We start from the raw sequence: 24,482 nt of genomic DNA on the forward strand, positions 1-24,482 counted from the left end.
AGATTGAGCAGTACAGGTTGAGCGTCCAAAATCCAGCAACTTCGGGACTGAGGCCGAGCCGATTTTCGTGTTTTTCCAGATTTCGGCACGTGTTTCTGATGTCCGAAGTCCGGAAATATCGCAACCTGGGCTCGGGCGTTTCCGGACTTTGGACATCAGAAACACGTTCCGAGTCCGGAAATGCCTGGGCCACTCCCGCGTAGCGCTGACGCGTTTCTCCGCCCCCTCCCCTTCTGTTAATGGGGAGGGGACGCTGCGAGCTCTGCAGAGCATCCGATGGCCCACACTAGGCCACCAGGGCGGCGTGGTGCCGTGGCCGCAGGCTGGTGGAAACACTTAGTGGAGCTGTGCAGATTAAGGAGGATAAAACACAACACTAAAGTTTTATTGCATCACTCGCATTTGTCATAGGATTTTTAAAAAAAAAACACAAAAGTTAATGGCTTTTTGAAGTACAGGTTGAGCGTCCAAAATCCGGAGTTGCGGATTCCGGAACATTTTACGGATTCCGGGCGACCCCGCCACCAATCGTCCCAGAGTCCGGATTTTGGACGCTCAATCTGTATCTGACAGTGGATACAGCAACAGCAGAAGTTAATGCACAATCTACTCAATCTAATTATCTTCACCTCAGCCTAGATTTTGTGCCATGCCAGTGTTCCTACCAGAAATATGTCGGCACGTGGGATTTTAACGCTGCTGTATTTAACTGGCGCAGCAACTTAATGGAGCTGGCCACTGATATTACATCAGAGATCAACAACTTTTGATGCTACCTTCAAATATCATGGTTGAGGGCGCTACAGCAGGACCCAGCCTACAAAGCTGGACGATTCTTTTAACCAGTTTGTCTGCATCAGAAACCATAAGGAATTGGTTTCTGAATACAGGTTCAATTGTTTCCCCCCAGTTGAGCACAAAATCTAGGCCGACACTCCAATGCAGTGCTGAGGGAGTGCTGCACTGTCGGAGGTGCCGTCTGCCCCATGAGGCGTTAAACCAAGGCTCCATTGGCTCTCTCAGGTGGACGCCAAAGATTCCATGGCACTATTTCGAAGAAGAGCAAGAGAGTTATCCCCGGTGTCCTGGCCCATGTTTATCCCTCAATTAACGTCACTTAAAAAAAACCCAGATCAACTGGTCATGATCACATTGCTGTTTGTGGGAGCTTACTGTGCACAAATTGGCTGCCGCGTTTCCTACATTAGAACAATAACGACACTTTAAAGTTCTTCATTAGCTGTAAAGCGCTTTGGGATGTCCGGAGATCATGAAAGGCACTTTATAAATGCAAGTCTTTCTTTCTACCGCCCGCCCCCCCCCCACACCTCCACTCTTCGCTGGGCAATTCGCCAAGGCAGCAGGCAAACAATCTTCTCCCAAACCTCTGCTCTTGACCCAGATGCTAGGAGGCACACAAGAACATATTAAGAGAGTGACCCAGTCCTCGATCATTTCCATCCCAGTGACAAGACTTCTGGCTCACTTTCGGTCTCGGCCCGATGAAATTTGAAAAATCAGGAGTTCATCCACAATGGAAACCACAGGTGCAAAGCTGCACCCTCATGCTCCATAACAGTCTCCTAAATTCCTACCAACTGCTATTACAACAGTGACGGACTACACTTCAAAAGTGGTTCATTGGCTATAAAGTGCTTCGAGACACCCTGAGGATGTGAAAGGTGCTGCATAAATGCAAGTTCTTTCTTTACTACGCATCTGAATCTGGTTAGGAAGCTTCGAAACAGTTAGAGGCTCACTGCAAATTCATTATTTGATTCAACTCTTAAACAGGCTTCCTACTTACAATTAAAACAGAGAAAGATTTCAGTAGAGTGTTCCTTTACTCATACTTTCCTTACTCTCTCCACGTCATTGAGCATCAGAAAAAAAATCACACGTCAAGCTCCAGCCTTTGTTTTTAAATAATAAAAACAGGCCCTTGCAGCAATCAAGAAAGCTTTTATTTATTTAATTATTAAAATAAAATAAATTACATAAAGCTTGTTCGAGTAAGCAGATTGAACAGGCTGGGCTAAGAGGAGATCTTATAGAGGTCTTTAAAATTATGAAGAAGTTTGATAGGGTGGACATGTTGCCACGTGTTGGACAGTCCAGAACAAGGGAGCATAAATAAGTCACACACCATCCTGACTTGGAAATATATCGCCGTGCCTTCATCGTTGCTGGGTCAAAATCCTGGAACTCGCTGCCTAACAGCGCAGTGGGAGCACCTTCCCCACACGGACTGCGGCGGCCCAACACCACCTTCTCAAGGGCAATGAGGGATGGGCAATTAATGCTGGCCTTGTCAGCGGCACTTACACCTCGTGAATGAATTTTTAAAAAATCTGCCCTGCGCTGCACTATGTCCATTTTTGGTTAAAGCTTCATTTTTCCATTCTCCAGGATCTAATTGCTACCTAACTGTGACTAATTGCTACCTAAGCTCGCCTAACAAGCCTGAAGAATTTATTTCATGCTACCCATCAGTTCCCGATCTGCAAATGGCTTTCAGTCTCCTGGAATAACATTTTTAAAAAACAGACACATCATAGAATTTTTTCTCTTAACTTACTTAGGCAGGTTAACATTTGCACTACTTCAAATACTTTGTGCTTGTACATTAGTATCTCAGCATAATTTACAAGGCCATTTTTTTTTTTTTTTTTTTAAGTTATTATTCCCTCTCCTTTATTGATCTAGCTACACCTACTTCTAGGGGGGCGATTTTCCCAGCCCTGGGGAAGGCGGGCCTGCCGGGAAAATGGCAGAATCTGGGAGCGGGTACCCATCCGCCCCCAAGCCATCTTCCCAGGAGGCGTGTACCCGACCCGCGCCAGGTCCCGTCTCCTCAAGGTGGGAAGGGGCTTAGTGCCAATTAACTGCCTGTTAACAGGTAGTTAGGCAATTTTTTGGCTAATCCCTATTTTGAGCCCTAAAGTGTGGGCTTCCCGACGGCTCCGAACCTCGCCAAGGTCAGCGAGGTGAGCCGTGGGTCTGCGGGGGTCAGAGGGGCCGAAATGTCCGGTGTGCAGGTGAGTGCAAGTGTGGAGAGGTAAGTGTGTGAGGTGAGTCTAAAGTGTTTTAATAAGATTACTTACGTTTGCTTCTTCCTCCAGGCTTCATCCCTTTAGGCTGCCTCATCTCCACGGGAGAGGTGACAGAATGGCTGCTGCATTCTCCGATTTCTGCTCAGGAAAGAGGTTTGGCGAGTCTGGAGTACAAGGACTCACCAACAAACAGAGATTGTCAGTGTTTTGACAGCTTCTCAAAGCTGTCAAACGATGACAATTCATCTGTCAAAAATTTGACAGATAAAACGTCCTACGCTGATGTTCTCTGTAACCGGCTTTCCCTTAATTGGCCTAAGCCCGCTGGGCGGGCTTAACAAGGTCAATCAAGGGAAAATAGCGTGGGTTGGCTGGAAGTCGATGGAGGCGGGACTAAAACCCGAAAAGTCCCGGCTCTATCACATCCCCATTGATAAAATCACCCCCTAGGTCTCGACCAATGCAGATCAGGAACTGACCACTGAGGTGTACATGAGCAGCCCTTGGCGTCAAGATCGACAACCAGCAACTCAATTGAGAGTTCAAACAAGCTGCAATTCATTTATGAAGCCACTATTGACATACATTCTTCATTTCTACTAACTCTTTCGCAAGCGGAGACTGCCAGATCTCCACTACACCTGCAAACAATACCACTCCATGGCTTAACAGATAAACCTACCCCAGACAAGGCAGACAGATCAGTTCCTTTCCAAGCTGGGGATGTTCTGCTAATCCAGCCAATTTCTGTGTGTTACCAAGCTACAGTGTCAGTCAGTACAGATACTATTTCAAACCACAGAGTAATGCAGCAAATATTGTAACCAATACACTCCAGCAACTGGTCACTTTCAGCAGAAATAGGTTGGCTGCCCCGCTAGCCTGCGATGACAAATTACCACAAAGACGGGAAATCTTGCAGCAATTAAATATATTTTAGGTTCTCCCGATACAGTATACAATGAATACAGTATAGAGTGGTACTGTAGTTACTCATGACTACATTGCTTATTTTACATAATTGATTTCTCCTATCTGGTAAGAATGATGGGCATCAAAATTTAGAAGAATTGTATTGTGAGCCTGAAAGCAGATTCAGTTAATAACAGACAACTATTCCGTTTGATCTAATATTTTTCCACATGATGGAAAACCGCTCCAGATACAAAATATGAGCAGTTTTGAAATATTACTCCAATCTCACCAGCAATCCGCTCAGCCTGCCGAGATCCTGACTACAATTTAATCATCACTTGCTTAACCCTTAGCCCAGTAACTTATGGTTTATAGTTCCTTGCAGCAATTCACCGTTTAGCTCGGCAGATGTGCAACCAGACAAATTTAAATATATGCAGTTTATATTTAACTTTCAAGTCCACAATAACGGTTCCGAACTTTCAGCGTCAGATCTTCAGGGATGAAATTAATAAATCCTAAAAAAAATACCACAACCGTTAGAGGGCAGGGAAGATATAGCCCAAGGTTGGATGGTCGGGGCATACCATGCGACTGAAATTTTTTAAGTCAGAGAATCATAACGGCACAGAAGGAGGCCATTCAGCCCATCGAGTTTGTGACGGCTCTCTGTAGAGCAATCCAGTCAGTCCCATTCCCCCACTCTATCCCCGGAGCCCTGCAAGTTTATTTCCCTCAAGTGCCTATCCAGTCTCCCCTTGAAAACATCGAGTGTCTCCGCTTCCACCACTTCTGCCGGCAGCGAGTTCCATGTCCTCACCACTTGCTGTGTAAAAAGGTTTTTCCATCACATCCCCCCTGTATCTCTTGCCCAAAACCTTAAATCTGTGTCCCCTAGTCCTTGTACCATCAACTAGTGGGAACAGCCTTTCCCCGTCTAGCCTATCCAAACCCGTCATAATCTTGTACACCTCTATCAAATCACCCCTCAACCTCCTTTGCTCTAATGAAAACAAATCCAGCTTCTCCAACCTGTCCTTGTAGCTAAGATCCCCCATCCCCAGAACCATTCTGGTAAATCTCCTCTGCACCCTCTCAAGTGCCTTCACATCCTTCCTATAGTGTGGTGACCAGAACTGGACGCAATACTCCAGTTGTGGTCTAACCAGCACTTTATAAAGATTCAGCATAACTTCTCTACTTTTGTACTCAATACCTCTATTTATGAAGCCCAAGATCCCAAATGCTTTGTTAACCACTCTCTCAATATGTCCCGCCACCTTCAGGGACCTATGCACATTAACTCCCAGGTCCCTCTGTCCCCGCATACTCTTTAAAACTGTGCCATTAAGTGTATATTGCCTCTCCTTGTTCCTGCTGCCAAAATGCATCGCCTCACACTTCTCTATACTAAATTCCATCTGCCACTTGTCTGCCCATTCTGCTAGCCTTTCTATGTCCTGTTGCAATCGATTGGTATCATTATCACTGTTTGCCACACCCCCAAGTTTGATGTTATCAGCAAATTTAGAAATTCTACTCTGTATTCCAATATCCAGGTCATTTATATATATCAAAAAAAGCAGTGGCCCCAGTACTGATCCATGGGGAACACCACTATCTACCATCCTCCAGTCTGAAAAACAGTCATTTGCCACAACCCACTGTTTTGTCCTTAAGCCAATTCCTTATCCAAGCTGCCACTAACCCACCTATTCCATGAGCCTCAATTTTGTTAACCAGCCTTCTATGTGGTACTTTGTCAAACGCCTTCCGAAAATCCATGTAGACAACATCCATTGCATTCCCTTCATCAATCCTCTCTGTTACTTCATCAAAAAATTCAATTCGATTAGTCAAACACGATCTGCCTTTTACAAGTCCGTGTTAGCTCTCCTTAATTAACTTAAACCTCTCCAAGTGCCTGTTAATTTTTTCTTTGATTATTGTTTCTAAAACTTTACCCACCACTGATGTTAAACTGACCGGCCTGTAGTTACTAGGATTATCCTTGCATCCTTTCTTGAACAATGGTGTCACATTTGCCACTTTCCAATCCTCAGGCATCTCCCCTGCATCTAGGGAAGATTGGAAAATTATGGCAAGCCCTTCCGCTACCTCCTCCCCCAACTCCCTTAGCAACCTGGGATACAAGCCATCTGGACCAGGCGACTTGTCCACTCTAAGCATACCCAGCCTTTCTAGTATATCCTGTCTATCAATTTTCACCCCTTCCATTGCTTCTACTGATATTTTGTCAGCATCCACCTCCTTAGTAAACACCAATACAAAGTACTCATTGAGTATTCTAGCCTTGCCCTGCGCCTCTAAGCATATATCACCTTCTTTGTCTCTAATAGGCTTCACCCCGCCTCTTACTACCCGCTTACTGTTTACATGCCAGTAGAAGATTTCTGGGTTCCCTTATATGTTAACCGCCATTCTACTCTCATATTCTCTCTCTTTGCCAATCTTATTTTCATCTTCACATCCCCTCTCAACTTATTGTATTTGGTCTGGTTCTCCCTTGAAGAATTCACCTGACATGCATCATACACCTTTTTTTGTTTCATCATCTTCTCTATCTCCCTCATCATCCAAGGAGCCCTCGCTTTGGTTCCCTTACCCTTCCCACTTGTTGGAATGTACCTAGCCTGTAATTGGAACATCTCCTCCTTAAAGATCACCCATTGTTCCGTTACAGTTTTTCCTGTCAGTCTTTGGTTGCATTTTACCCTGGCTAGATCCTTTCGCATCCCATTGATGTTAGCCCTGTTCCAGTTTAGAAGTCCCACTCTAGATTGTTCCTTGCTCCTCTCCATTGCTAATCTAAATCTTATAATACGATGATCACTTGTACCCAAGTGTTCTCCCACAGACACTTGGTCGATCTGGCCCACCTCATTCCCCAGCACCAGATCCAGCAATGCCTCCTTCCTAGTTGGGCCAAGAACATATTGGTCAAGGAAATTCTCCTGAACACATTTCAGAAATTCCTCCCCCTTCTTTCCCTTTACCCCAGCATTATCCCAATCGATATTTGGGTAATTAAAGTCCCCCAATATCACCACTCTATAGCTCTTGCATACCACTGCGATTTCCCTGCAGATTTGCTCCTTTACCACCCTCTCACTATTTGGAGGCCTATAGAATACCCCCAATAGCATGATCATACCCTTTTTGCTCCTCGACTCTAATCAAATGGATTCTGTCCTTGTCCCCTCAAGAACATCCTCCCTTTCCAACACTACAATGTCTTCCTGAATCAGCACTGCCACCCCACCTCCCTTTTTTCCTTCCCTATTTTTTCTGAACACCTTGTGCCCAGTCCTCATTGTTTTTAAAGCCACGTTTCTGTTATTGCCACATGGCTAATTGTGCTTGTAGTTCACCAACCTTATTCACCACACTATGCGTTTACGTACATGCATTCTAAACCCATTTTTGAATTTTTCATAGTCTTTCTTAGTCTGCTCCTATCTAATGTGGTACTACTACCGCCTCTAGTACTATCTTCTCCAGTACTATCCATCACAATCACTCTTATGCACCTTATTCCTCTTTTCTACTCCTATATGCTGGTGCCCATCCCCCTGCCAAGCTAGTTTAAACACTCCCCAACAGCACTAACAAACCTCCCCGTGAGAATATTGGTCCCGGCTCTGTTGAGGTGTAACTCGTACGGCTTGTACAGGTCCCACCTTCCCCAGAAACGGCCCCAATGCCTCAGGAATCTAAAGCCCTCCCTCCTGCACCATCTCTCCAGCCACACATTCATCTGTTCTATCCTCCTATTCCTGTACTCACTAGCACGTGGCACCGGGAGTAATCTGGAGATTACTACCTTTGAGATCCTGCTTTTTAATCTCTCTCCTAGCTCCCTAAACTCTGCCTGCAGTACTTCATCCCTCTTTCTGCCTATGTTGTTGGTACCGATATGGACAACGACCTCTGGCTTTGCACCCTCCCCACTCAGTGTCCTGCAGCTGCTCAGTGACATCCTTGACCCTGGCACCAGGGAGGCAACATACCACCCTGGAGTCACGTCTACGACCTCAAACGTCAGTCTGCTCCCCTATCGAATCCCCTACCACTATTGCTCTTCCACTCTTTTTCCTCTCCCCCTGTGCAGCTGAGCCACCCGTGGTGCCATGGACTTGACTCTGGCTGCACTCGCCCTCACCAGTACTCATAACAGAATACTGGTTAGAGAGCGCAATGCCATAGTTAAAATGATATGAAACCATTATACATTTTCAAATGGTGCCCATCAGAGTGGAAAAAATGCTTCACTAGAAACTGATAATGCCTTCAGACATCTAAATTAAATTGGGAGCCAACTGTTAAAATTAGGTCTCAATTTTTTCTATATTTCAGTTGTTACCATGCTTATATTGTTGTGTTTGCACCTAAAAATGTTTATTTAGCAGCTAATATCAGAGTCACAATAAATTAGCAATGCTCCATAGGGCTTGGCTGCAAAGAAATAAATTTTCCTAAAAATATGTTTACTTGTAGGAACCAAATGGCAATATGTAAAAAAAAAAATGTTAAGGCTTAGGGATCGGTTACATTTGCATTCCCAATTTCACAGTAGCTTTCCTATCTAGCCATGAAAATATATAATTATCAAGTCTTAACACTTATCATGTAGATGTTAGTAATTTGTATGCTATCTATTATTTAATAAAATTACTTGTGTAAGTGGAAATGTTAAAAATGTAATGACCTGTTTGGAACCATGGCCATTGAGTGATTAGAGGAATAGGTAAAAGGCTTCTCACACAATTAAATGGTGCACCGAAGCAAAAGTTGGAGTAATTGTACCAAAAAGCACCGTGTAGATGTAACAAACATTGCTAGAGAGGGAAAGAAAACCTCTCCTCTCGCCCCAATCTCAAAACCAGGTACAAACATCAAGATTATTGTACATTCTACTGCATACGTGGCATAGGCTTTGGGTGTACCATATTGGCCCAGAAATTCGGGTCCCAACGCGCGAGTGTGCACGGGGTACTCACCCATAGGCCCAACGAAAGTGCCGGTTTCATGCATGCACTGCGCATGCGCGGGAAACCGGCACTTCCGTTCCCCTGAAAGAAGGGGTTGACAGGTGGAACGCGTGCGCCGGAGAGGCAGCGCGTGAGCATCGAACTTACGTTTTTTTTGCAGCTTTCTCCGGGAGGGTAAGTCTCCAGCAGTTACACTTTTAAAAAGCAGGCGCAAGGCCTGCTTTTAACAAGGTAAGTGGCAAATTAATTAAAATTAAAACATTTTTTCCACAGGTTTATTATTTTTAAATACTTTAAAGAAAGGTAAGTTTATTTTTAGCCCCGTTAGAAAATGTAATTAACTTTTTCAAAAATTTAAATTATTGTTTAAAATAGTTATTTTATGTAATTTATAGTTATTTTAAAAATGTGCTTTAAAAAAAAAATTATTTGAAGTTTTAGTGATGTTTTGGGGCTTATAGTATTTATAGATTTGACAGGTCTTCCTGTCAAACTTATGAATGAAGCATTCCCTGCTACCATTGGCTCTCCATGGCCCACGTGATCCCAGGGGACGTTTCGAACTAACTGCGCCCCTGGGATACGCAAGCACTGCGCACCGGCAGTTGGAGCAGGCCCAGGATTGGAATCCCACACGGGCCCACAGCTCAACGGTCGGCGCGCAAGGTAAGTGCAGGTCGGGGGTTTGCACCCGCGGGAAGCCTCCGACCCGAATTTCTGGGCCATTATGTAACAGAATGACTTGGCATGACCCAAAGTATATACCAAATATTTGATAATTAGGTTAAAACATGTAACAAATAGTAATGCAATCAGAAAACAAGGTATTCTATGATGACAGTTCACTGAATTTCAAACATGGAAGATTGCAATTTCAGTGGAACTGATTCTAAAGAGGTCAACTAAACCCAGTTATATAAATTCTCCAACCATCCGTTTCTTTTTTCATCTTCCAATTACTCTGCTGATTTCTTCCTCTTCTAATAGGCGGCAAGTCAAGAGGAACTGTTCCATACGTAGCAGCACTCCTCACCCAAATACCCATTCTTTATATGTGAGATGTGAGCCCAGAGAATGTCGGCACGTCGTTCAATGTTGGGGGGGGGGGGGGGGGGGGCGGTAGCGGAGAGAAGAGAAACTGAGAGAGAGAAAATATAGCAGCTGACCTAGATCTCCTCTTTACCCAACATCCAAACACATTTCCAGTAGATAGTGATCAGGAGCTGATGATAGAAACATAGAAGATAGGAGCAGGAGTAGGCCATTCGGCCCCTCGAGCCTGCTCCGCCATTCAATGCAATCATGGCTGATCATCCAATTTCAGTACCCGGTCCCTGCTTTCTCCCCATACCCCTGGATCCCTTTAGCCTTAAGAAATATATCCAACTCCTTCTTGAATATATTTAATGAATTGGCTTCTACTGCCTTCTGTGGTAGGAATTCCACAGGTTCACCACTCTCTGGGTGAAGAAATTCCTCCTCATTTCTGTCCTAAATGGCCTACCCCTTATCCTTAGACTGTGACCCCTGGTTCTGGACTCCCCGACCATCGGGAACATCCTTCCTGCATCTAGTCTGTCCAGTCCTGTCAGAATTTTATAAGTTTCAATGAGATCCCCTCTCATTCTTCTAAACTCCAGCGAGTACAAGTCCAATCGTCCCAATCTCTCCTCATACGTCATTCCTGCCATCCCAGGTATCAGTCTGGCGAATCTTCGTTGAACTCCTTCCATGGCAAGAACATCCTTCCTCAGATAAGGCGACCAAAACGGCACACAATACTCAAGGTGCGGTCTCACCAAGGCCCTGTACAACTGCAGCAAGACATCCTTGTTCCTGTACTCAAACCCTCTCGCTACAAAGGCCAACATACCATTTGCCTTCTTAACCGCCTGCTGCACCTGCATGCTTACCTTCAGCGACTGGTGCACAAGGACACCCAGGTCTCGTTGCACTTCCCCTTCTCCCAATCTATTGCCAGATAATAATCTGCCTTCCTGTTTTTGCCACCAAAGTGGATAACCTCGCATTTATCCACGTTATATTGCATCTGCCATGCTTTTGCCCAATCACCCAACCTGTCCAAATCACCCTGGAGTTTCTCAGCATCCTCCTCACAGCACACACGCCCACCCAGCTTTGTGTCATCTGCAAATTTGGAGATATTACATATAGTTCCCTTGTCTAGATCATTAATATATATTGTGAATAGCTGGGGTCCAAGGACCGATCCCTGTGGTACCCCACTAGTCACTGCCTGCCACTCAGAAAAAGACCCGTTTATTCCAACTCTTTGCTTTCTGTCTGCCAACCAGTTCTCTATCCAAGTCAATACCTTGCCCCCAATCCCATGTGCCTTAACTTTACATGCTAATCTCTTATGCGGGACCTTATCGAAAGCCTTCTGAAAGTCCAAATACACCACATCCACTGGTTCTCCCTTATCTATTCTACCAGTTACATCCTCAAAAAATTCCAGTAGATTAGTCAAGCGCGATTTACCTTTTGTAAATCCATGTTGACTTTGTCCGATCCTGTCACTGTTTTCCAAGTGCTCTGCTATTACATCTTTTATAATGGACTCTAGCATTTTCCCCACTACCGATGTCAGGCTTACCGGTCTGTAATTCCCCGTTTTCTCTCTCCCACCTTTTTTGAATAGTGGGGTAACATTAGCTACCCTCCAATCCATGGGTACTCTTCCAGATTCCATCGAATGTTGGAAGATGATCAGCAATGCATCTACTATTTCTAGGGCCACTTCCTTAAGTACCCTAGGATGATCTTAACTGATCCTATCCATCCAGAACTAAATGTACAGGTGGCTGGCTAATGTCAGGTAATTCAGAATAGAACAGGCCCATTGTTTTCTAAGATAGAAAATTGCTATGTTAATATTACTACTGAGTGGTGTTAGGAGCAGTTAAGAAGCTATAATGTCACAAGACAATTACGGATGAGGAAGACCATTAGGGCCATATTAGTTCAGACATCCAGAAACACCCTACACTGCCCCCCATTGCGGTATCAAAAATGTTTCCTAAATACATTGTGTTTTTGTCATCACCATTCTACCAGGAAGTCCATTCCAAGTATTGATCACTCTCTGCACGAAGAACTACTTCCCGATATCAGTCCTAAAGTTACTTTTTAAATTTTGAGCCCATGTCCTCTTTCCCTACTCCCACAATTTAATTTAAATTGATATTCCACATTTTCCTTTTCCATTCCCTTCTTAACTGCTAGAAGATCACCGCTCGGACATCTCCTGCCTAGGCTCAAAAGCCCATGTCTCTAGTCTTTCCTCACAACTCAGACCTCCTGCGATCAGAGGTCAGCCTCGTGGCTCTTCTCTGCACTGCTTGCGGTCCCTGAATATCATTTTTGTGTCTCAGCAAAAAGTGCTCAAGAGGTGGTCTGACCAGAGCACCGTACAGTTTGAGGACTTTCTCTGGCTGATATTCTACTGTTTTGGTTATGTAGTTCAACATGTTATTGGTTGTGTTCATTGCTGCTCTGCATTGGTTGAATATGTTGTTTAGCATCGAGTCGATCAAGGCTTTTGGGTCTCTTTCTGCTTCATTCTCAGCTAGTTCGAACACTATTCATGGGCGTACATGTGCTGCTTCTTTTTCCATCCTACGTGCATTACTTCATAGAAACTAGGAGCAGGAGTAGGCCATTCGGCCCTTCGAGCCTGCTCCGCCATTCAACGAGATCATGGCTGATCATCCAAACCCTAGCACCCGGTCCCTACACCAACAGCCATCCCACCCAAGCCCTATCCCTGTAGCCCCGCGTATTTAATCCCCCCTTACACTAAGGGCCAATTTTTATCATGGCCAATCAACCTAACCCGCACATCTTTGGACTGTGGGAGGAAACCGGAGCACCCGGAGGAAACCCACGCAAACACGGGGAGAATGTGCAAACTCCACACAGACAGTCACCCGAGGCCGGATTTGAACCCGGGTCCCTGGCGCTGTGAGGCAACAGTGCTAACCACTATGCCACCGTGCTGCCCACTTCACACTTGTCTTGTATTAAATTTGATCTGCTATTGATCTGCCTCTATCATACTTATTTTGTTTACTTACTTCATAACTTCTGAGCTACTTCTTCAGATTCTAATGTCCCTTTCAGTTTGGTATCATCAGCAAAATTGATGCCCATCACAGGTGAGTCTTCTGAAGACCATGGTGGTTATTAGGCCACATGACTAGATGGGTCAGTGATTCTAAACCTTTTTTTTTAAATGGCACAATGCAAAGAAAGCAGACAGCTGCTGTAATTTTTTTTAATTTTTGCTCCGTAGGAGAGAAAACGTATCTGAAAGATGCTTTAAACATCAGCCGTCAGACCGTCGAGCATCAATATGCCCACTGTTATTCATTTTAATAGCCCAAATCTAATCACCCTGTGATCAGAGTAATCCCCAGGATATACCACTTCTATTTTCTCCATAGATCAGTTACAACCCAGAGTTTGTAAGATATCATCATTAGACTAAGAATATCAACCAACGTTTGCAGGCTGGAAAATAAAGATCAGCACAGACGAACATAGGTCAACATCACATCTAATAATCTCCATATCATGGATTAAAGAAAGTTCAACAGGAATCTCAAACTTGCAAACATAATGTGAGAAAAGTACAAGTTCGAGATTGTGCAAATCCTGGTGTATTTTCAAGGAAGCAGGCGTCGAGCTTCGCGAGATGACACGGACGACAAACTGTTCTATATTTTATGTATCATTAAGCTGAACACTGCATTCGCCTACACGACAGCCCAAAATACCACTAAAATGAATTTTAAAAATGACAGATTTTTACAACCAACACAATGCCTTACAAGGTCACCGTACTTACACTAACTATAGCTGGCAGCCGGGTGTACAAGAAAAAAGGGAAAGTGATTTCATCCCCATACGTAGCATGCTTTCATCAAAAGCAAAATCCTTCTTGCTAACATCTTCGGGCACCAAGTATAACAAACAATGTGAGAGTCTGCCACAAAGAACCTTTAATTGAATGGAATGTGACAATTAAGAATGACAAGACTGCCACGATGATGTGAAACAAGTTGCCCTGCGCACCACTTGGTACAAGGGGGAAGAAATGATACGGCTTCAGTGTGTTTGAATACATGACAACATTCCAAGTTGCATTCCCCAGTGGAATTTCACTGTGCATAAACCAAGCAGAATAGTAAATGTAAGTCACAACCAATTTAAATCACTGTCTGTGCTGTTGATATCAAACATATCCTGACCCTTTACAAGGTTGAATAGTGACTTCAGGATTTATTTTTAAAACATTTACAAGTATCATCTATCAGTTAACATTTTGTACCATTTCCCAGTAATCTGATGAAGAGTTCAACAAGCTCCACAACTTCAAGTGTTGTCTACCAATTAGAAACCCCATATTTTGCAATTGCTCCTATCGACCCATTATACTCTGCTTTTTATCAATTACAATTTGATCTCCCGTAGCACTGCATGGAGAGTTAAAACCAAGTGGAGGGGGATTAGAGGGCAGTGGATAATTGGAGCAGGGCACATGGACATAATTCAGTCCCCACTGACGCAAGAAAACTACTAGGCACTTGGTCAGAGTATTAAACAAGGCTTTAATCGACTGTTTCACAACATGGAGATCTAGTTATCCTTCACTAGTTCCTGTTTACAAAATGTCCCTGAGCAAGCTGGGCCCGTGCCCGAGTATTTATACTCTCCCTGGACAGCGCCACCAGCAGGCCGCCCAGTATATTTCATAAGTCCTTTCTACATGAATGGCACGATTTATGTCACCCATTTAAAAAAGTTACACATTCTGTATCTGTATTTTTATATATTATTTACTTTTATATATTATTACTAGTTGATTGTCCATGATATTGGATGCAGGAAGTCGAGACCAAGTGTGATCTTCAGATGAAGCAGGGTTAGAAGGTGGGAGGTCATTTGCCAATGGGATGCAGAAATAATTCAACCTCCATTTTAAAGTCATACATTCGGTCCTTTTTTAAAAATATATATAGCTTCAACTTGATAATATTTATAGTTAAATAACAAAGCTTAGATCAATTTGAAGGCAGAGGTGGACGTGGTTGGAGCCCAATAGTTTCTCTCCGGTACAAAACTGAGGCACCATACACCACCACTGCCAGGAGGCTAGAATTATAAAATGACAGGTTTACACGAGTTAGTTTCCATTATAAATGTAGACATCAGAATTTATAATAGGAAAAAAATGTACACAAAAGTGCAGCAACAGGAAATTAGGTTTTGTAGACAGGAAGAGCACAGAGATGCAAGATTTTTTAATACATTAGTAAATATGCTCACTTTCAAACAGAAAATGTTTGGAATGCATTAAGGTGTTTCTTGTCCCTTATTAACATCACGTTTCATTCTATGCATCAATTGTTTTGTACCGGTACAACACTACAACCAGATACACCCTAAACCTACACAAGCTTCTTCAATGATGAGGCCAGTGAAAAGCACTTAAAATGCTTCAGTAATTAGTGTCTGTCTCACAGTTTAAAGCCGCCCACTGGAAACCATGAATTTGAGCAGCATTCTCTCCATTCGGATGTGCTGCCAACATTGAAGATCAAAAGGAACCACCAACTTTTGTCAGACATTACCAGACCATGACACTACCCCGATTACATAAATATCAGAAGGCAGAAAAGATAGGTTACTTATTCACACTGAAGTAGAACACCCCCAATTCAGTGAAAGACTATCGTCCAGATAGCATAAGTAAAGCATCCCATAGGGGTTGGAATCTGATGAGTCAAAAAGCAACACAACTTCCCCTTTTCATAGGATAGCAAAATGTTCCTTAACCTGTCCCATTACCACCTCCTCACGCCTTGAATATCTCTGAATGTCTCTCAATGTCTCTTAATCTCTCCTGCTTTCTATCCAATCACTGACCTTCCCTTTTGTTCTTTCATCCCCTCCCCCTTTTCCCAGCCCCTAAACTTGCTTTCCATTTCCTGCATTTTTCCAGTTCTGACGAAAGGTCATCGACCTGAAACGTTGACTCTGTTTCTCTCTCCACCGATGCTGCCCGGGCCTGCTGAGTTTTTCCAGCATTTTCTGTTGTTATTCCCCTTTTCATATCCTTCACAGCGCCCCAAAATTCTCCGTCTTTTGCTCTTTCCAACCAAAACAACTAGCAAAATGCACAGAATAAATATTCAATTTCATGTTTAAGCTTATCTGGGAATCATGCGCCATTCCAGTTACAAGGCAAGGCAGGCTGCAGAGCCCTTCGTCCTCAGACAGTGGCATTGTGCAATTAGCCACAAAGAAGTGCGCAAGAGCAGCCTGGGCAGACTCACCACCTGATCTCTCTCTTTGTGGAGATGCATTTTGTATGTGTGGCGTGTCTTTCTTCATTTCTCTGCCGCTCTCCAACCCACCAAAAGAACAACTGAACGAACACTGCTTTTTGACCACTGATTTACAGCAGGACTTGAATGAATGACTTGATTGAGGATTTACAATTTGCTAATTAAACCTAGCAACTCAAAATTAATAATTTAAAACACAGGTACAGCACATTGCTGAAAATATGTTGTCGGATCCAGAGGGAAAATGGGGAGGTTAGTTGGGAAATTAATGGCACAATCTACCAAGACTGGAGTAAGCAAGTCATTCACACATGTTGCTTGCCTCATCATTTAGGATCTGCACAGGTCATTTTTGACTCCCTCCTGTCGTAGTGTTACAGCCCATTAGATCAGAAATGTATTGTTTTCCCTTCTGAACATACAACTGAATCAGCTGTCACTGCACCAGGTGATAGTCAATTCCATATGTTAACTCAGAAGTCTGAAGAAATCACTCCCTTGGAAAGTACTTGGATATGCACTTGAAGTGCCGTAACCTACAACGCTACGGACCAAGAGCTGGAAAGTGGGATTAGGCTGGATAGCTCTTTATCAGCCGGCTCAGACACGATGAGCCAAATGGACTCTTCTGTGCTTTAAATTTCTATGATTTTATGACTGCCCTGATGGCTAAGTGCCTGTTATGGTACTGAACAACAAACTAAAAAAGATCCAAACTTTCAACCCTAGTCTGCACCAAGTTAGCTAGTCTTAACAGTTGCTACAATTCACCTTAAGCACCCCTAGGCTATGAAGGTCGAAAAGAATATCACCCTACTCCCGAGAGCCACCCAGTGATCCCTGCTGGAAAGTGTGTGGGGTGAAGACGGGATCAGGCCCAGCTGCAGTTGAATAGTCTGCTGACGTTCCTTGGCCAAAATTTACAAAACACTTGGGTTGAGATACTGAAAGGCCGTCAGTTCCCATGGAACTACACCCCAGCAAGACTCAGCATCCTCTGGGGTCAGGGAATATGGAAATTACTCAGTTAAGATTACACTTAACTTCATATCATGTCCCCTAGCTCCACACAAAACACTTCACCACATCCTTCCCATCAACCCATGGATTTAAAAAATTCTAATTATTTTTCCTTCCCCCGCCCATAAAAAGATTTCCCTCAGCAACCATTATCACGATACAAATGTACTTTCAACATTTAATCTAAATTTGCATTCAAATATTTTTCCTGTTCTATAATATTTAAATGAACACTTAATCATGTTTGCTATTTTAGCGCCAGAATGCATCGCATCTCTTCGTGTTAAATGTCATCTGACCAGTTAGAAGTGCCAGTTGGTCTTTATACCTTTCTCTTTAGAGCACCTTGTTTGCCCACATTTTTTCAAACACTCCAGTTACAAGACTAGTTAAAATGTAAGAGACAGATTTTTCTCGTCAGCGTCCTGGTACAAGAGTTTGGCGAGGCACAAAGCACTCAAGTCAAATTCAGGCACTGGCTTGCTCATGATTTTCAGTTCATTATTAATGGACCAAAATCCGTGAGCAGCGTCTGCCCAAATTTGCAGCAAGAGTTCCCGCCTGCAAAAGCTCTTAAACCCAGACGCTGAAGAGGAAAATCCGCCCGCAGAAATTGAAGGGTAATAACTGTCAGTCAACCAGGTGGAAATGTTTCTGTCCACAGAGGGTAATGGAGTTATGGGAAAAGTTACTACTGACACAGACAGCATAAATAGATTCAAGAACCAATTAATGTGGTTGTATATTGCAACTGTGAGCCAGCTCCCAGCATTTTATGCTGCTAAATCTGACTCCTTATTCCAGCGATAAACTCACTCACAGGTCCACAAAAAAATGGATCTACTAGTCTGCCGTGATAAGGGAGCAGATTTAGCAGCGCAAATGCCGAGACCTAGCTCAACCATGACAGTCACCAAAAATCCATATTAATACAACACTAACTAAAATGGCACTATGGTACTATAAAAGCAGCTATGGTTGGGTTTCTAGTCAGGGAAGGAATTGAGGGATATGATCAACAGGCACATAGATGGAGGCGATGTGTGAAAAGAGACATGTTGTTTGAGCTAATGGCCTTTTACTGGCCATAAAAATTCTTATGTTCTTACCCTAGTAAAACTCATACCATTAATAGATGTCCCAGAATTACTCTGTGCGAGACACAGTTTGCAGGCAATGGCTGCACAATCTGAAGCACCATTGTTAGCTATTACTACATTTCCTATTGTCTTGTTTAATAATTACCCTATACAACATGCTCCTTGATCATGAATTTTCAAAACTGAATCATTGAACCTGTTTTCCGCTTACAGATGCTGATGGACTGTCTTGCGCACCTCCAGCAGATGTTTTAATTTCCAATTTCCAGCAGTAACAGCTTTTCTTTGTCTCTCTTGGGTACTGAATGTCTCTTTTGGGTACTGAATGTATTATGTATAGAATAGAATGGCTGGGGATGTATTGTAGACCGTACTCAAGAGATTGATCAGAACCCCATCGTTATGTTTCAAAGCCTAGCCTTATAATTTATACAAACTTTTATCTTTACATTGGAGTCTGTATCTGTGGCTAACACTACGTTGGGCCACCTGGACTCATAACTGCCATGCCAGGTGTTGCAACGATAACATGTGCAAATCAGTGTGCAACATTCAAAAATCACTATTGAAATTTGGGGGGGGGGGGGGGGGGCAGGCGGCATGAAAAAAAGTTGTAGAAATGTGCAGATCCTCATAATTTGCACAATTTTCCAACCCAAACAAATCCTAAAACTAAAGCGTTTCTACGATCATTACCGTGTAAAATTACATCTTTAGAAACCAGCTCAGGTGAACCAGCACAAGCTACCATCGATCAAGCTAGTTTAAAAATCACGCTGTGCGATTTAAAAATTTGTTACTATAGCAGACAGAGGAAGGTGTGAACATTTTCATTATCACAGTATTATTCGATTCCAAATCAGTAACTACATTTCTAAATTCCAACTCAAAATCAAGGTCCAAAGTGAAAGCGTCAACTGACAAACAGACTCAAAATGTTAACATAGGCGTGTTAATTTTTACTATGAATGTTTTACTGTATATACACACAATTAAACTCGAGTGGTCATTTTCTTTAACTGTAAAGTACTTCTCAATAAATTGAAAAGAGGAAAAAAAGCCAACTCCCTCTGATTATGGATTCATAACAATGCAAGGTTTGTACTGTTCACTGAGAACCATCAGGCAGGCACATGGGCATGATTGCAAACCTAATTTGCTGTTAAGCTGGAGCTGGCTGTCCTAATTCCACCCACATGGCTGAACGACAGCATCAAAAAAGTTAGTACAATGAACTTTTCATTACAACTTCAGAAATAGAAGAACCTGAAGCTGATTTTTTCCTTCATCCCCTTGTACAATATTTGAGAATTATGGAGGCTGTTCGCTTTCTTTCCAGCGTATACAATACTAACAGATCTCCTGTGTTGTTGCTCAGAGAGTCAAAGAATATGCAGTTTTACAAGAAAAAGGGTGTCCACTGTGACTGAATAAATCCAATTCTGTTCAAGTCAAAAAGTGTGACAGAGAAAGAGCGAGAGGAAGTAAGTACTACACGATGAGGAAGTGCGCACAATGCAAGACAATATTAAGATATATTTTGCATGTATGTTGGTAAGAAAGCACCTAGAATTATTTTTACTAAATTATTCTAGGGTGGAGGGGATTAATACTCACTCGACACACATAAAATAATCCATTTCCAATCATGTGTGACATTTTGGGAAACATAGGCAGAAACATAAGAGCATTGTGAAAAGAATGACAATTATGGATGGGGCGTACTGCATATCCCATCCTTTACAACCTTCTGGGCTCAACAATTTCAGATCATAACCACTGCTCCCATTTTGTCAGACAGGAGATGCTGGTAATGTTTCTGCTGTTGCTATTTACAGCTCTTCTTGTGTTTCTTTTCTTGTCCCATTACCATCCCCTTTTGCCTTGCACCATTATCCCTCTGGTCATTTAATCACTCCTGCCTTCCACAGACCTTCCCTTTTGTTCTTTCCTCCCCCTCCCTTTCCCCGCCCCTGCACTTGCTTAAAACCTGTTGCATCTCCAACTTGGTCCAGTTCTGACAAAAAGGTCATCGACCTGAAGCATTAACTGTTTCTCTCTCTCTCCACAGATGCTACCTGACCTGCAGATTTAGTTGCTATTTTATTCCCGCTGAACAGTGCAAAAAATAGGCTTAGTTTGAACATGCTTGCTGTGTACTTTTGAAGAATTAAGTGTCCATACTTGGAGTTGAGGAGAACTTTTTCCACCCAGAGGGTGGTGGGGGTCTGGAACTCACTGCCTGAAAGGGTGGTAGAGGCAGAAACCCTCATCACATTTAAAAAGTATTTGGATATGCACTTGAAGTGCCGTAACCTACAGGGCTACGGAGCAAGAGCTGGAAAGTGGGATTAGGCTGGATCGCTCTTTCTCAGCCAGCAGACACGATGGGCCGAATGGCCTCCTTCTGTGCTGTAAATTTCTATGATTCTGTATGTATTTATTAGAATGGCTAGTCTCCCACATAGTAACATTGTACATAGGTACATGCATGAATATGATACAGCAAGAACCACATATTCAAATACTTAAAAATACATAAAGCTGACTAAAGAAATTATATTGCAAATCCACATTTAAAATGTGCATATTTTTCTACCAATTTTTGTATCACGAAAGTGCTAATTTGAGAATCCTCCCCCAATATCAGAATGACCACGTTTAACAGTTATTAAAACTTTAACATAAGCATTGGATAAAATCGTTAAAAGCATCAGCAGCTTTCAGTCAGTTATTCCATGAAGACAAAAATTCGATGCAACATTTTATGTGGGTTGCACCAGCTGACTGCAGAGGGAATCTTGTAATGGAGCAGACTCTGGCCTCAGATGCCCGTCTAGAAGCTGCATCTGTGCAAAAAACAGGACTGGCTTTCAGAACTGAATCACAAATTCGACCCAGTGAGACTACACTAGAGAGCCTCCTCACGCAAGTGGACAACTACAGCAAATGCACCCTTCAAAAATAAATCCTCTATGCTGCAATCGCCTTCTAGACCCCATTGTACAAATCGGCTAAATGCTAGCAACAAGACTTGACAGAAATTTTCAGTTACATTGCTACTTATTTCTGTGGTTAATAAACTGCAGCACATGGAAAGTAAGTAGCAGTTCAACTGATCAGGTCACACACACTGCAGAGGAATAGAGTATCCAGGTCCAATGCTGGTATTAATTACCAAATGCTGCAACATCAACCCATGCAACTTATAAATTATTAATTCTAATTAATTTCAACCACTACAGAATTTTTTTTTTAATTCTGCAATGTGCTACTTACCAGGCAATTGAAGGCAGAGGGAGAGAAGAGAGATGGGGGGAGGGGGGAGGTTTACCAGACGATGCTGTGCTAGATTTTCAATTGACTCGCTGTCTCTACTCGGCTTGCGTTGAAATTAATAGCGCAACATAGGGGCGCGCACACAAGGGATGCTCGCAGCCGCCCGAGGGAGAGGAGAGGAGAGGAGAGTCGGGTCGTGCTGCTTTTCCCCCTCCTCGACTGGCCGACTGCGTTTTGTGTCCACGGGAAACCTACTGCAATCGCCCGAAAGCCTCAGCCTCAGCACCGAACAGCCTTTAAATAGCCCCGTTGACAGCAACAGCAGCAGCAGCCACTTAGCACCGCCAGCTGGCAGAGAGGAGGGGTTAACCAATGCAAATCGCTCCCAAGCCACGCACGAAGCACAAACAAACAAACAAATAGGTCGCCGGACCGGAACAGATCCGGCCAAGTTTAGGAAGTGATACCCTTTACTTGTTGGGAGCACTTTGAGCAACGACAAATGCGAGGGTGAGCGGTCAGAAATGTGTCTTCCCCTTTCCCACCCACCCCAGCGAAAGTCTATGGTTTTCCCCTTCACAGATGCTTCGGACACAAGTGCTGATTTCCCAGAGGTGCTTGGGTCAGTTGGGTCTCAGCAGAGCAAAGACAGACACCAATGCCACCTCGCCCACTACACAAGTACTTTTCAATATATTCTCCACCCAAACCCCTTCCACCGTTTCTCCCAATCTCCAACTACATCATCTTACACACTCTTCATCCATACCATGTTCAAATCACACACACTACGCCATCTCCTACTGAAACACTGAGCATGTTTGCATCTACAGTGCACCATCTGCAGCAGGACTCTCAGTGCCTACAACATGAGTGAGGTGAAGAAAAGACTTGCATTTCTATAGCACCTTTCACAACCTCCAGACATCCCAAAGCACTTTACAGCCAATGAACTACTTTTGAAGTGTAGTCACTGTTGTAATGTAGGAAATGCAGCAGCCCATTTGCACACAGCAAGCTCCCACAAACAGCAATGTGATAATGACCAGATAATCTGTTTTAGTAATGTTGACTGAGGGATAAATATTGGCCAGGACACCGGGGAGAACTCCCCTGCTCTTCTTTGAAATAGTGCCGTGGGATCTTTAACGTCCACCTGAGCGAGCAGACGGGGCCTCGGTTTAACGTCTCATCTGAAAGACGGCACTTCCTTCACTACTGCGCTGGAGTGTCAGCCTAGATTTGTGCTCAAGGCTTGAACTCACAACCTTCTGACTCAGGCGAGTGTGCTACCAACTGAGCTACAGCTGACATTGTAACTGCAAACACTCAAGACAACGAGGTCACAGCTCCTCAAATGCCAACACTGCAGGTCAGAAACATGGAAAACGTGTTTAGTTACCTCTCCAACTGAGGCCCAGCAGGTTCAGCAGTGCGGAGACCGCGGGTCTCTGCTTTTTTTTAAATTCATTCATGGGATCTGGGTGTCGCTGGCATGGGCAGCATTTATTGCCCATCCCTAATTGCCCTTGAAAAGGTGGTGGTGAGCCGCCTTCTTGAACCGCCGCAGCCCGTGTGGTGAAGGTACTCCCACAGTGCTGTTAGGGAGGGAGTTCCAGGATTTTGACCCAGCGACGATGAAGGATTGGCGATATATTTCCAAGTCAGGATGGTGTGTGACTTGGAGGGGAACTTGCAGGTGATGGTGTTCCCATGCGCCTGCTGCCCTTGTCCTTCTAAGTGGTAGAGGTCGCGGGTTTGGGAGGTGCTGCCGAAGGAGCTTTGGCTTGTACACCACTCTGCTACAGCGTCAACAGCAATGTGAAAGTAACTATTGCTCATCAGGACTTCATTCAGTCTTTCCTTCCTGCTACAACCTGCGTCGTTTTAAAACCCAAGGAAATAGTCACAAATATCACTACTGTACTTTTTGATTTGCTTCACCTCAGCTTTTACTATTCAGCCTTGGGGTGGGGGGGGGGGTGTCCTGCACCACAGCACTTGGCCCTTCACCATGGCTTCTCAACAATCATCTATTTTTCATCGGTTATGTTAAAGCTGCAGTCCCCTTCGGTTGTTTTGTAATAATGTTGTGATATGTTAGGTTGGACGAAGACTTATGTGAAAAGAAGGGAAATGAACCATCTGTTTTTAAGTTAATGCAGCATCCTCATTTAATTTTATGTTCTTCACAGAGGCTTGTGCGCCAATAGAATATAACAATTTTTACTCAAATAGCAACCATTAAAAAACTGCATGTTGAATTTTAAAGCACAAGTTTTTTTTTAAAAAGTATATAAAACATAGCCTTCTTTTCCTTCTAATTGTCTTCCCCTGAAGGTGCTGACTCCTTGGTGGAGTCCATGGGTAGCAGTGGCCCTCTGGCATCTCATCCAAATAGTTATTCAGCCTCAATCGTGAATGGTACCAGACAATCAATGGTGGACGCATCCCATATATGGATTTCCGATGAGCAGTGGGAACCCTAATCATTTTATCACTTGCTGAACCAGGAATTCTGCTGAGACCAGCTGATTCAGGACCAGGAATAGAACCTGTAATCTTCCCGTTATATATGGTTTAGCTACTCATTGACTTAACCAGAGGAGCCATCCAGAAATAAAATGATTTTTAAAGACTAGAAGCAATAAAGGAGCTCCAATTTTTGGAGAAGCAGGTATCTTTAGCTCCCACTCACATGAAAGCTCAACATAATTAGCGAGTTAAAAA

At 43.5% G+C, this 24,482-nt stretch overlaps 1 protein-coding gene across 4 annotated transcripts in view; it reads right to left on the minus strand.

Moving 5' to 3' along the window:
- LOC147105079 (AMP deaminase 2-like) overlaps window positions 1-24,482 on the minus strand; it is a 172,381-nt gene that overhangs the window by 95,275 nt on the left and 52,624 nt on the right. The window contains exon 1 of one of the 4 annotated variants that reach the window (XM_086011147.1): window positions 21,753-21,861. The exons of 2 other annotated variants lie outside the window; for them this stretch is intronic. Coding sequence is in view for 1 of the 2 variants with exons in the window: in XM_086011146.1 (XP_085867272.1) it covers window positions 3,105-3,147 (43 nt within the window). In the remaining variant the exon portion in view is untranslated. Of the gene's footprint in view, window positions 1-3,104; window positions 3,459-21,752; window positions 21,862-24,482 lie in introns of those variants that run through there. One more of the 4 variants, XM_086011146.1, reaches the window with a different exon arrangement.

This window comes from Somniosus microcephalus, chromosome 18 (assembly GCF_052327205.1).
Source record: "Somniosus microcephalus isolate GS21.2 chromosome 18, FLI_Smic_1.0, whole genome shotgun sequence".
Classification (NCBI taxonomy): domain Eukaryota; kingdom Metazoa; phylum Chordata; class Chondrichthyes; order Squaliformes; family Somniosidae; genus Somniosus; species Somniosus microcephalus.